The 15,097-nt window shown below is 37.4% G+C and overlaps 1 protein-coding gene across 2 annotated transcripts in view; it reads left to right on the top strand.

Annotated features, from left to right (window-relative positions):
• The first annotated feature begins 1,603 nt into the window (after nt 1-1,603).
• LOC137278129 (uncharacterized) overlaps nt 1,604-15,097 on the top strand; it is a 50,394-nt gene continuing 36,900 nt past the window's right edge. The window contains exons 1-3 of one of the 2 annotated variants that reach the window (XM_067810279.1): nt 1,636-1,726; nt 13,534-13,610; nt 14,708-14,978. In XM_067810279.1, coding sequence (XP_067666380.1) covers nt 14,741-14,978 — 238 coding nt within the window. In that variant the 5' untranslated portion in view covers nt 1,636-1,726; nt 13,534-13,610; nt 14,708-14,740. Of the gene's footprint in view, nt 1,727-13,533; nt 13,611-14,707; nt 14,979-15,097 lie in introns of both variants that reach the window. The other variant, XM_067810278.1, reaches the window with a different exon arrangement.

Below are 15,097 nucleotides of genomic sequence, written 5' to 3'. Positions count from 1 at the left end.
AAATGTGACATTTGCACAACAAGTTTACAAAAGATATCATCATTTCCCTCTGCTCATGTTTGTTTCACAGTATGACTACGGGAATTTTCTGAAAACAAGCCCTCTCGTTTAGAAAAATGGTAGCTTCCCCATTCTACAATACAAACTGTCCATGTTATTTCCTCCTATATTTGACAGGACAAACATATCTGTTTACACTGTTGAGTGGTGTCGACTGTGATGATCCTTTGTGCAATGGATTGTCTCAGTTGAACCCCATTGTTCTCATGACCGATTTTTAAAACTTTCAAAGTTTTCAAGAGCTACAGTAGAGTTTGTATGCGTTCCATATGGTTGCATAGTCATCGTAATATTTGTGAAAGTAATATTAAGAACATTTCCTCAAATTACTGCTTTAAGACTTTTTATTTCATATGATTGTCACTTCCCGAATAAAAGCCCATGTTTCTGAATATAAGCCCAGGCTTCTATCTGGTGTCCAAGTTCATCCTCTTTTATAGAAGCCCTGGGCCTGCTTTTGGAAAACTCTGGTATAACTGTCTTGTCAAAAGTGACACTCTTTACAGGCATGGTTACCAGTTTCAGTTGTTGTTCAACTGTTTGTCTTGTATCACATTCTGAGTCATGTGTATTTCACACCTGATTAAAATGTTAGTCTTGTTTAGATTACTCACAACAGTAATTATCCCCAGTGACTGCTAAAACCTCTTGTAATCATTAAAACATTATATTAACAGCTGTATGACTGACCACAGTCATAAAATGAACACTTAACCACTTGGAGATATTTATCATTAGAACTACCTCAACATGTAATGAGTTTCTTCCAGTCTTACTACTTTCTAACAGTTTGACCCTTTTGACTTCCGAGTTTTGGCCCTTTGTTCCCGACATTTATATAACTTTGGGACTTGATGCTATTTGAAACAGAACCAAATTAACTTGAACCCTGAATGTTGTACATCTCGGCTACAGTGTGTACAGATAACGTTAGAATATACTATTTTTAAAACAAGTGTTGTTCTGTCAGCAGGCGTTCAGCTTACAGACAGGCCCGATCGGGTAACACCACCATATTCTTATGTGTCTTCCTTAGTCAAAAGCACAATCCTATAAAGTTGGTATCGATCCAAAATACTTTATTATCCACAGAAAAAAATAATTTGTAACTATACATACTCTTAATTTTCACTTTCATCTTCGAACGCTTGCTTTGCCGTAACACTCTTTAGGGGTGTTCCAATTTTAATAAAGTTATGCTAAAAAATACTTTGATGAGGTGTTCCCATTTGACAAATTGTATTGTAAATGGGGATAAAAAGTAAGTTTTATGATGTGTAAATATTTATTAATGCAAAAGAGACCTGAATGGGAATTCTGTAGTGACGTCTTATTCTTGTCCATATATTACAAATGTATTCTCCCCGCATTATGGGGAGAAATCCATGTTGTACGAGGCACAATCAATAACAAAGCATATTTCGGAACCACAATATTACATCATTGATGAAATTAGTTTTAGAAATGAACAAGTTTTAAAATATAAATTTTACTGAAGCATTTTGAGGGGGCTAAGATAAGCGAAAATCGTAATGAAAATAGCAATAATTAGCCACTCTCAAAATGTCTGGAAATCGGTAGAAATGTTGCAGACGTAATGACCCTGTGCAAATGGTACTCGTTACCTACCTCTCCAACAAAACATCGCTTAGAATATTGAGAACAGGTAAAGAAATGTCGGCGTGCACGTCGTTTTCATTTTCAAGGCAAATGAAATTAAACGTGATGATAGTGTTACATTAGCTTAATAAGAATCAGGGGATCAGTAACCGTCAGCTGATCAAACTCTAGAAAGTATAGAACTTTAGTGACAGAGTAGTGACAAGAACACAAAAATCATGACGCCAGTTCTTAAGAATTTTGTTTGGAAAACTGCGACAGGGTTCTCAAAGAGTTCACTGAAAAAACAGCTAGATATCAATAGCGATCAGTTACATTTAAAAATAGTTCGCAGGATAGGGAGATCCAGCCGTGGAGATGATCACCCCGCAGACCCGGCGCCCTCATAGCGAAGTTCTTGTATACACAAGAGAGAAATCTCGTCAAATCGGCAGGGAAAATGTTAAGGAACACACCATATTTCCTTTTATGAACAATTCCCGGACGAAATAAGCCAATACAATTGCGATGTCTTGACTCCTGCCCTGAAGGAGGCGAAGAGACAAGACTAAAGTGTGTTTATAAATATTGACAAACTGTACATTGACAACGAACTTCAAATGTCAGTGCCCCCACACCCCTTATCGCCCCACCACTGACATACTGGGTGCTTGCTATGGGTGTGGTGGTGGTCAATAGAATGATGCATGTGACGATGCCAAAGGATATCCTGAATCTTACAGTACTTACTCCCTAAACATCCCTGAAATTAACAGTGACCATGTTCCTAAGAATGCTGTTTGTGACCCTAACAACCAGACTGTAATGACATCTCAATCTTTGATAACTCCACCTGATATATCTAAAAGTGATTATGTCAGTAGAGATAATGGTGGATCTTTGAGCACTAAATCTATACCTAGTAATACAAAATATGAATATAATGCCTGCAACAATACTGATACAAGTAATATAGGTGATTCTGCAAGTTACCTGAACAATTCAATATGCGCTAGTGCTACTAGTGGCGACTGCTTAACAAATACTGCTTATGTTAATGACAGATCTGGAAGAGTCAATGCCCATGGTGTTGTAAGAAGCAGCAGCACTATTAATAACTGTGTTGTTACTGTCACTGTCATTCTTGCTGACGGTGTTGTGAGTAACACAACACTGCAGATAATAGTGATGTTACTATTAGTGATATAGATGTTGAAAGTGTTATAAGCAACACTAACGCTACTGATACCGGTGATACTACTGTCACTAACAGAAATGTTAATGGTGTTGTAACTAACACTACCACTGTTGATAACAGTGATGTCAGTGATGTACATGTCATTGGTGTCGCTAACAATGTTGAAGGAAATGAAAGGATGTTGATAATGTTAAAGACAATTATGGTGACAAAGAAGTTGTGAATGCTGATGTTGGTACAACTGTTCTAAATTGTCTCTCTGTAAATGTATGTTAATGCCACAATTCCTGAGACAGATATCCAGATAAATACAATACAGACAGGATTCCATTTGAAAGTAGAAAACCGAAAAAGTATGACACTGATTTATCCTCCACATTCAATAACAATATCAATCAAGGCAAGGTGTGTGACCTGATTGTGCACGCACATGCAGCATGTGAATCACAGGTAAATGAACAGGTGATAAACAGCGTGACTTGTGCTATCGAGAATGTTCTTATTGACGCTGCCTGTGCAACATTTGGAGAAAAGAAATATATAAAATTAAACACCACTCATTCAAGAAATACAGATAAGATCTGGTTTGACAAAGATTGCCAGAACAGTAGAAAATTATCCCCAAAAGCTAAATTTAGAGTTAAAAATCAAATTCAGCTATCGATAGAGCACATTTTCAACAAATGTCCAAGAACTATCAAAAATGTTTAGATAAACATATATGAAACTATCAATATCAAATCAATAATCTATTCCGGAAGCATAAGAAAAGCTCATCTAGAGAATATTGGAAAATGCTGAACAAAGCGCATGGTAAACAAATTGAAAATAACCCTGATGTTGACACTTTTTATAATTATTTTGTTGGAATATGTGAGGAAATCGAAGCAAACGAGGCTGATTTGGACGAGAAATTGACTGAGACATATACTTTCAATACTGAAACCCTTAACAGCGATATTTCACAAGAAGAAATAAAATTTGCAGTAGAACAATTAAAAAGGAATAAAGCAACAGGCATTGATTTAATCGAATATGATTTTCTGATTGACTTAATCGATCTACTTCTGCCTCTATTTATAGAATATTTCAACCTTGTATTATCATTGGGTATTCTACCAGACTTGTGGCTTACCAGTGTTGTTAAGCCAATCTATAAAGGTAAAGGATGTAAACTTGATCCCAACTCATAATAACAATCTTAAGTTGTCTTGGTAAGAGTGTTATATAACAGACTGAATACATTCTTAGATACCAACAATATACTAAAGCCAACACAGGCAGGCTTCAGACAAGGGTTTTCCACATAAGATAACATTTTTGTTATGCAAATGATGATCAAAATACTAAAACTCCCTAACAAGAAAAATATATACAGTATAACTGTATTTGTACATTTCACTAAAGCATTTGGTAAAGTCTGGAGAATTGGGTTGTGGCATAAACTAACAAAAACTGGGATGGATATTAGATTTTTCACACTCAAAAAAAATATGTATCATAACATAAAATCTCGAGTAATGATTGGAAATGCTATATCAGATGAAATCCTGTGTTACGAGGGTGTGTGACAAGGTGAAAACCTGTCGCCCCTTTTGTTTTCTTTATACCTGAACAATCTTGAGCAACATCTCTTTGACAGTAGTTGTAATGGTTTTGAATATGAAATGCAAGCAAGCAGTATTGACCTCTTATACCATTTTGTTATACTGTTATACGCAGATGATGCCATTATGTGCAGTGAAAATCCAAATGAGTTAAAAAAATCCCTGAATGTCTCCTTTCATTACTGTAAGAAATGGAAACGTAAAGTAAACCTATGCAAAACGAAAGTTATTATCTTTGGAAGGGGTCCTGCGAAATCTTCGAAATTTCACTTTACCTTTGGAACTGAAGTTGTAAGTATTGTAGAATAAATTTCTGAAATTAGCGTCTGGTTTGAGAAACAGCAGCCCAAATTATATGCTTTACGGTGAATTTAAAAGAGAGCTCTTGAGTATAAAAATCTGTAAGAGATATATTTCATTCTGGCATAAACTAGCCTCCAAGAACATACATTGGAAACCATCCCAGATTATATATAACTGTGTTAACCACATTTGTGATAATGCAAGTAAAATTCCTTGGTTTCAATTTGTGAAACATATCCTCGATAACTGCGGTCTATCCTACGTGTTCCTAAATCCGTCTGTATGCAGACTGTCTGGCTTGTCTCAGTGGTCGAAATCACCTACAGAGCGCAAGTCTTTTAAGATTGGAAGTTGATTCAAGTTCTAACGAGGACTACAATAAATATTTTAAAACCCAGCCAATCTTAGAAAAATATCTTCTTCTGCCAAAAACTATATACTACCCTGTTTTGAAGTTTAGAACATCTAACTATAAATTACCAATTGAGACTGGCTGATGGTTAGGTATGCCACATGAAGACAAACAATGTCCGCTTTGTGTATCAAACTCTGTTGGAGATGAGTTTCACTATTCACTATTTCAATATTCAGTCTCTGAACACGAAATACCTAGCATTCCCATTTTTGTTAATCCTTAAAAAGCTCTTGTCTACTACCAGCATAAGCGACCTTAAGGGTGTTTCTCAATTACCGAATAACATATTTAACGCATTTAAAAAAATGAAACATTATCGCTATCTTACATCTTACAACTATGTAAGCTGCTGTCTTGTATGTTATGTAAATATATGTACGTTTATCTCATGTACCGCCGTTGGCGGTTTCTGGAGAATAAAGAGTTCTTAGTTCGGAGACTTTCCACTGACGTGAGAATCAGCTTTAAAATTCTATGTGCGGTGTACAAATGTCAAAATATGGCACCACCATATCTTTCTAATGTGCTAGTAGACTACACCCCTTTATACAGACTCTTCGATCTCAAAATATCAATCTTCAGTAGACACTAAAGTATAATCTTACCAGTATGCACAGAAGTCCTTCAGTCATGCAGCTCCTCAACTATGGAACAAACTGTCTTTGGACATCAAACTTCCATCATCATCATTTATTGCTTTCAAATCAAAACTCAGGACATTGCTGTTTTCAGTCTATTATTCGTAGACTCTATATCACCCTATTACTCATCAACTATAATTCACAGACATTTCCTCCTGCTATTATTCATAGGTTTTATTTCAGACTATCATCCATAGGTTTTATTTCATACTATTACTTCACTAGGTGTATCTTTTTCTCTCATTTTATTTGCTTTTAGAATGCACCTTGTGGATGGATACAACACTTTATAAATACTCATAATCATTATGTTTTACAGATTAAAGTTGAAAACAGCAGAGAGGGTTTGGGTGATCCTGGCACAGTCAGGCTGGTAAGGCTCATCATCAGCTCAGGGCCCTCACCCCCTCTACACGCAGCCCAGACAGTGAATGGGACTTCTCCCAGGAAACACTGCCTAGTCGAACCCATCAAAAACTTTCCGAAGAATATGAAGGCTCCCCAACACTGCAGCCTTCTGCATTACCCAGATTGTCAGAAGAGCTGTGCTCCCAGTGGAGAACCCGGGCACTCTCCTGATCTGCGCCAAGAGATCAGGAGGTACCAAACCAAGGACACCAAGAACAATGGGGAGTCTGACGACTGTGTACTTGGGATGCAAGCTGGGATGTAAAATTCATCATCAGCTCAGGACCCTTGCCACCTCTACATGCAGCCAAGACAGCGAATGGGACTTCTCACAGGAAACACTGCCTAGTCACCAAGAACTTTCCAGGGAATATGAAGGCTCCCCAACACTACAGTCTTCTGCATTACCCACATTGTCAGAAGGGCCATGCTCCCAGTCGTACTCTCCTGATCAGTCTACTGTCAAAACTTTATCTCCAAGAAGTTGTCTCACAAGCGCCAACTCCTGTAGAGCACAATTGTGGATGATGACAAGTAGTGACTGCCTCAGTCAGATATGGGTGTCTCAGGATGATAACTGGCACGATATGAAAATTGAAGTCTAATAATCTTTTATCAATTGATACCTGCCTAAATTAAGATTAATTTCAGTCACATGGTTTTTTGTTGTTTATTTTGTTTTTCTTTGTACAAATACACGTTTATAAAAAAATAACTTATTCAAACAACAAGGACTAGTATTCCTCCATTCTGTGAATTTAATAAAACTCTGAAAACATACAAATACACAGGGTAAACATGTTTTGATATGTACAACTATCAGAAGTATGCTTTTGTTAGTTCATATCAGTTCATCTCCGGAGTCACATTCCATATTTGGACGCCTTATGCATTTCTATTTCCTGTTGCAGCCATGAACTACATAAGCATGTAACGGAGCATGAAAACTAGTGCTGATGAAGAAGTCCCAGGGTGTTGTCTGTTGCACAGACATACCTGATTGAATTATACAATACCTTTGTCATCAACAGAGATCAATAAATCCACTTCAGAAGGAACAGTAACAGAAACACCAGCAGGAGCAGACTTAGCATCGGTCAGCTGATAGTCCGCAGTGTTGTGAAGTCATTTCTTTGACATCATTCTATTCATTAACATTTTGTGACATCGTGTACAAAATTGACAGGGAAGATATCAATATCTTCCCTCCTCTTAGCAGCCAAGATATCAGTATCCTGCTCGGGGCCAGATATGACCATGCCAAACCTGCCCATATCAGGATGGCAAATAAAGTCCATACTAGAGACAATATCCCTATACTAAGTGAGAAGTCATCATATTGGGTTTAATTTCACACTGATGGAAACAATTTATGTACATGTTGAAAATGAAGTAAACTTTACTCATAATGAAAAATCTAGCATTGAGGATGAACATTTATGAATGTCAGCTTCTGTAATATGAGGGACACAACATTTTTTAATCAAGAACCTGATTAGGAGTAAAAATACTCTCTGAAACATCTTGTCCTCAAAATTACAGAAATTTATATCCCTAAATTTTCACCCTTTTTGTTGATCATTTCTAAATACCATTCAAAGACCCTTTGGACAGTATTTGTTAGGTACACATACAGAACCCAGAATACCTACCAGCCATATTGTTTAGTGTCACATGCACTTCAGTTATAGGGAAGAACAAATTCGAAAAAAATAAGAGAGCAGCAATGTAAGAAATAACCAATAAAAGATTATTTGGGATGACTTCTGGTTAGTAAAATAAACTGTCAATTTTGAAAATGACAGGATAGTTATCACTAATAGAAAAATTTTCTGCCTTTGGAAAAAGGAAGGCTTGGAATTCTGGGTGTTGGAACAAGGGGAACATTACCTAACTTAAACTTAATCATATTTATTAAACTTACCCTAAAGAAGATAGCAACGGATATCCAAGGGCTGAAAAAGTAAGTCCACTAAGATAGTGAAGTACGAGAGCTAAAAACTTGAGTTGCGCACATTTTTTGTGCAGTTCTAAAGTTTCCAAAAATGGTGGAAGGTATCCTGTATTCTGTAGTCTTTCCTGTTTTCAGAAAACAGTGTTCACTCATGCCATGTTAAGAGGTATGGGAAAACACAATCATTGGAGCTACTCAGATGATGGCATGTATTTAGGATAAAGATATCTTAAATGCACAATTGTGGTGGATGAAAGTGGCTTGAGTGAAACTCCCAGTATAGTTTCCAGTAGCTAAAATGTTTGACAATAAGCCATATGATCCTGTTCCACACAATTTTCTGAGAAAAATCTAATAGATGCAACTTAAAAATAAAAGACAATACCTGAAAAAGGCTTGGGCTCCATCCATGAGGCCCCTTAAATCCCCAGCATGTTGTTCCGGTCATTGTCATCACAAACACTAGAGCCTAAAACTTTAATTCATTCAGAGCAAAAGAGGTGTTTTTGGATGTGTCCAGCTCCAATATATTATTATAACCCCTAGCATGTAATGCATGGGGGATATAGTCGTCTTGTCTGTCTGTCCATCCATTCACAGTCATTTTGTTTCCGCAGCATAACTCAAAAAACGTTCAATATTTTTAGACTAGAATTCATAGATATAATAACCTGAACCTATTGCTATTTACAGATTTTTGGCATTTTTATTATTTTTTTTGGTTTTATTTTTGTTTATCCATAAAACATTTTGGTCTTAGTCTAATGGTGGGGTGGGCTTTGTTTCCGGAGCATAACTCAAAAATTGTTCAATATTTTTCTGCAAAACTTGGTAGATATGTGTGACAGACTTAAAGTGGTGCCTCTTATTATTTACTGGTTTTTGTGATTTCTTATTTTCGCGGTTTCCATGGAAACAATTCAGATTTAGTCTCAATAGTGAGAGGTGTGTTTTGTTGCTGGAGCACAACTCGAAATCTTTTTAATATCTGTCAGTAAAACTTGGTAGATATGTGTTGCAGACCCCAGAGTGGTGCCTTTTGCTATTTACAGATTTTGGTGACTTAACCTTTTCCCATTTTCCAAGGCAACAATTCTGTCTTCGTCTCAAAATGGAAGAATAGGCTTCGTCTCAGGAGCAGAACTAAAAACTTTCTTAATATCTTTCAGCAAAACTTGCCAGGTATGTGCGACAGACCTTAATGTCATGCCTTTTGCTATTTACAGATTTTTGTGTTTTATCATTTTCCCATTTTCCATGGCGACGATGCTGTCCAGTCTCAAAATGGAGGGATGGACTTCATTTCCTGAGCACAACTTAAAAACTGTTTAATATCTTTCAGCAAAACTTGGCAAATATTTGAGGCAGACCCCAAAGTGGTGCCTATTGCCATTTACAAAATTTGGTGTTTTTGTTTTTCGCGATTTTGATGGAAACAATTTGGACTTAGTCTCAAAAGGGAGTAATGGACTTCACGTCAAGACCCCAACTCAAAAACCGTTTGATATCTTTCAACAGATCTTGGCATATGTATGAGACAGATCTTGAAGTGTTGCCTTTAGCTATTTACAGATATATGGCATTTATATTTTTCATGATTTCCATGGAAACGATTCAAACTTAGTCTAAAAAAAGTCAAGTAACTGTCAGATGATTTGTCTTTGAATTGCATTTAGAAGTGATACACTTAAAGTCTATTCCAGGCCTAATTAGTGTTATAAATCAGTGATTATGGGACTTGTCAATTTAGTCATAACTTACAAGTCACTTCAGGTTCTATCTGATCAAGAAATCAACCCTGTGCAAGAACCAAGACTGGCAATAGATTATGGAGATTGATAATTATTAACTATATATTGACCAGTTGTCAGTAAAACTTAATGAGGTAACTTTGAGCAAAAACTGCAAATGAACATATTTCATATCACTGGAGAGTGGTGACATGTCTCAGTGGATTTCTATGAAAATGGTGCCCCTCAACATAATTTAGAAGCAGCTCATGAATAAATGCCTAAATTTGGTTGTTGTGAGAGTAAAATAAAACTTTATTCTGTCATAAAATTACTTATTTATTACGAATTAATAATTATCAATGATATTATTGAGCACACAATTTTTAATATCACCAAACAGTAATGTTATTTGCTATTGACGACATATTATAGTCAGCCCTGCATGAACATGATCTATGCATTAGAGAGACTGGAGATGCATTGTACATCATACCGCAGTTACTTACAAGCGGATACTTGTCTTGGTTAGGTTACATAGTGGCCTATATTGAGCGAAAGATACTTTTCAAAATTTTCCACTAGACCTCAGGACCAGTGAATGGACAGTAATTAATAGTTCTATCTGTACTTCATTGGTCCAAAATAACATTCAAAGGTGAACTATAAATACAAAATATACTGGCCACCAGGACCACTCCAAACATCATTTTTATGATTACACGATGCCATTTAGAAAGTGGTCAAATGCAACATATGTCATAAGAAAGTGAAATCCCAAATATGACATATGTTGCAAACATCATTTTGTGGTCCCGATGACTGTTTACTAGCCAAGGAACACAGGACCAACGTAAATTTTGCAAACTTTTTGCTCACTTTGATTAGGTTACTTAGTGGCTTATACTCATGTTGGTTAGGTTACATAGGCTTTGTAATTGAATAAATGTGTTTTTGTTATAGAATAAATTGTTTATTGATTAACATACCTACTAAGAATAATTACATCTTACAACTAATCTATAGGTGCATTCACCCTATACTTGTTAGTGTTTTGATGTATAGTGAGTCCAAGTCCCAGCTGTAACTGCCACCAAGAGGTATAGAAGTATTGACTTGAACATTATAAATAGGAATAACATCTGGTACAGCAGACTTCAAGTTGCTTCATGAAAGTATCATTGATTGAACAGACACAAAGAGTGACACATGGACAAATGTTACGATATAGTGATATAGTCTCTTAATATGTTGTAAGTCCCCGTAGCGCAGGGGATAGCGCGCTGGACTTCTAATCCAGAGGCCGCGGGTTCGAATCCCGTCGGGGATGTATGTTTTCTTTTTGTGAACTTGCATTATCTCATATCTTTTAACTGTCCATTAAACCTTTTTATACTACTCATCCAGGGAGCTATCTGATATGTTGGTTCATTTTTGGATTATTAGCTTGACATTTGCTTAAACATATTAAACAATTAACTAAAGGACCTGTTAAGGATTAATTTTTGACGGCAGAATTTGCATGTTTTTAAGATACCAGTAAACATTGTGATTCAGTATCATAGTATTTGAATGTGTTTGTATCGATGAGACTTCTTCTTTTCAACAATCACATATTCTAGATTTATAACAATGTATGAGTTTAAATGCACTGATAAATAACCTTTGACCCCAAGGTCCATCCATGGTACGACCCTAAACATGTCCAGGACGTCCTGGAAAATTATACTTTCAAACTTCTCTGGAATAGGCCAATATACAGACTGAGACGAATTCCAGCCAACAAACCTGATCTTGTCCTTTTTGATAAAGCCAATGAAATTATTTATATCATTGAATTTTCTGTGCCTTTTGACAGCAATGTGATTGGCAAGATTCAGGAAAAGCATGATAAATATGCGGACCATGCCTTTGAAATGTCTGGCTTGCATCCCAAGTACACTGTTGTCAGGCTCCCCATTGTTCTCGGTGCCCTTGGTTTGGTACTTCCTGATCTCTTGGCGCAGATCAGGAGAATGCCTGGGTTCTCCTCTGGGAGCACAGCTCTTCTGACAATCTGGGTAATGCAGAAGGCTGCAATGTTGGGGAGCCTTCATATTCTTCAGAAAGTTCTTGGTGGGTTCGACTAGGCAGTGTTTCCTGGGAGAAGTCCCATTCACTGTCTGGGCTGCGTGTAGAGGGGGCGAGGGCCCTGAGCTGATGATAAGGCTTACCAGGCAGACTGTGCCAGGATCACCCGAACCCTCTCTGCTGCATATCTATCTTAATCTGTAAAACATAACAAATATGTTTTTGTTGTTGAGTATTGTCATGCAGGGCCCCTCCATGGATCCTCTTCTTCCTTTCCTTCAGCATTTTTACAATAGTTGTCCATTCATTATTTCTGTTTTTCATGACTTCTTTCAAGTTGCTGATGGAGCCAAAATTGTGTATGGTTGAAAGTTCTTGGCAGTCAAAGAGGATGTGTTCTATAGTTTCTGGGTCTTGATTGCATAATGGACACATATCACTGTCTGTCAAATGAAGTTTGAACAGATGGCTTTGACAAGGGTAGTGGCCAAATTTGATTCTGGATATGAGAACTTCATCTTGCCTGGAGAGAGATTTGTAGCACAGTGGATTTCGGTGGTCTTGTAACTTCTAGTATGAACGACCTTTCACTTCATTTGCCCAGTAATTCTTCCACAGGTGTTTGGTGCTGTGGTTAAGTTTGTTTTTTAGGGAAGAAACCGTGGGTATGTGCTTGTTGACTAGACAACTCATTGATGCAGTTTGGGCTATTTCATCTGCTATTTCATTTCCTTGAATGGCTGTATGCCCGGGGATCCACTGAAGAGTGATGCTGTCCTGTATATCAGAGATGAGGTCAGTAATTGCCTAGGTCTGATGATAATACTCTGATGGTCAGTAATTGCCTAGGTTTGATGATAATACTCTGATGGAGTGTAAGAGGACAGGATGAACTGATGATTTGGAGTCTGACAGGATGACATATTTTTTTCTAGGTGAATCATTTCTTGATTGAACAAACTGGATCTTGTGTAGCGCTCTTTCAATTGCAGAAAGTTCAGCAGAGAGTATGGAGCATGGTGGAAGTGGAATGTTGATTTTGCTTGAAGTGTACTGTAGATAGACTCCAGCCCCTGCATTTCCAGTTGATGGATCTAGTGAACCGTCGGTGAAAATCTTGAAATGGTCTTCATAGCGTTCATGTATGGCTTCCAGCAAGAGCTGAGTAAGTAAGCTGGAATTTCAGCCTTTGTGGCATTACCAGGCAGACAGTCAGTGATGGAGGGTGGACTCCAATCCAAGGGAGGTGTTTTGTTGATGACTGCAGTTTTGATTGGTCTTATATGAGATTTCTTTGGAAGTTTGATCTATCTCCATTTGTAGGAGTGTAGATGACCTCTAGTAGAAGCTTTTTGGTCCTTTATATCCACCTTGACATGACATGGTGAACCAGCTGACATGAAATGTTGCTTAATTCGTTTGATCCCAATTATTGTTTCTGCATAAAGATCGAGAGGAAAAATGTCAGCCTCAATCTCCATTCCAGGAACTGATGTTGATTTCATGGCTCCTGTTATCAATCTCAGAGCCACATTCTGTATTTTGCAGAGCCTATTCAGTTGGGTTTTTTAGCAAGAGGACCAAATCTCCATGGATTATGCCATTTTGCTCGGGATGTAAGCGAGGTAAAAAGTTCTTAATGTTGTGAAATAAGCTCCCCATTCCATCGCCACTATTATTTTCAATAGGTTGATCCCCTTGGTGCAGGATTCAACAAGATTGTCAATATGGGGCTTCCAGCACAGTGTCTAATCCAGTGTAAGACCCCAAAGTGATAACAGAGTACTCTGTTTCCTCTTTGGATAGCTTGAGTTTCCACTTGATAGCCCATTGATGAATTTGTTCAAGGCTTTTGTTGAGTCTGTTGGCATCACATTTAGGTCCTTATGGGTTAATAATATTGAACCATCATCAGCATATGTCACTTGAAGGCATGGATCATGGACTATGGATGGCAGACCATACATCATTATATTGAAAATTGTTGGGCATAACAAATATAATGCATGCTTGAAACACCCTTACATTCTGATTATTATTACTCCAGATAACCCCAGATACCTCTTAGGTGATAGAGGGTTATAGTCACATCACTTTATCCCACTAGGTACCTATTTACTGCTGGTTGAACAGAGGCAAACTCTCTTGCCTAAGGTGATACTACATGTATCACACATGCTTTGTTGTGTGGCAGAACTGAAGTCCTGGAAACTTTAAGGGGTCAAGCTGCCAAACACGGTCACCCATCCTTCTCCGCACCCAGTACTGCTTAAATCCACCTGATTTGTGACCTGAGCTCTGTACACAGGACCAGGAGCCACCAATATAGGGTTCAGATATTTCATCGAGGTATAACCTTTGTCTTGGCTACTGGTGATGTCACATAGATATCAAGTAACAATCTATTATCATGTTTTCATATGACTTAAGAATGGTGTCCATCAGATAAGTAGACAATACATTTTAATTGTTTCCCAAGCCAACAACATGTTGAAACTGATAATTATTATCATGATCATCTTTTGTCATTTAGCATTTGTTTTCACATTTTTTTTCCAGAAATAATTATTTCAGGTTCATCCAACAGATGAGTTACATTAAATTATGTACTTTTACACAATATTTGAAAGAGCAGTTGTCCTGGAAAATAGAGTTTGGGCAGTTATACTCAAATGCTCATTATACTCTTGAAAATGTGTTAAAGTCAATATTATTGTTTCAGTTTGGGCCTGATGAATGACTGTGTTTTCGAGTTATGGATATCCCCTTCACCTTTTTCCCATCCGTCTATCAACACCACAGCAGTCAACACACACACAGGGATTACTTCCTGGACTATGGGAATCACATGAACATAGACATAGAAGCACACCAGCTACTGACCAAGGGGACACTTGAAACCATCTGTCAGAAAAGTCACCAGGGCCAGGAGGAGAACCTGAACTTGTCACCCATTTTCCCTGCACTGCCACTAGCACCACATCCAGCTGATGGCAAGACCACATCTTATTCAACATCAATAAATATGTGATCCTAATGTTAACAGTATACTTCATCATCAACCTTCTTTTTCATGTACCCTTGAAGATCCAGGTTAGAATATTGATCTTCA

This window comes from Haliotis asinina, chromosome 3 (genome assembly GCF_037392515.1).
Source record: "Haliotis asinina isolate JCU_RB_2024 chromosome 3, JCU_Hal_asi_v2, whole genome shotgun sequence".
Taxonomy (NCBI): domain Eukaryota; kingdom Metazoa; phylum Mollusca; class Gastropoda; order Lepetellida; family Haliotidae; genus Haliotis; species Haliotis asinina.
This window is presented reverse-complemented; position numbering and strand designations above follow the sequence as displayed.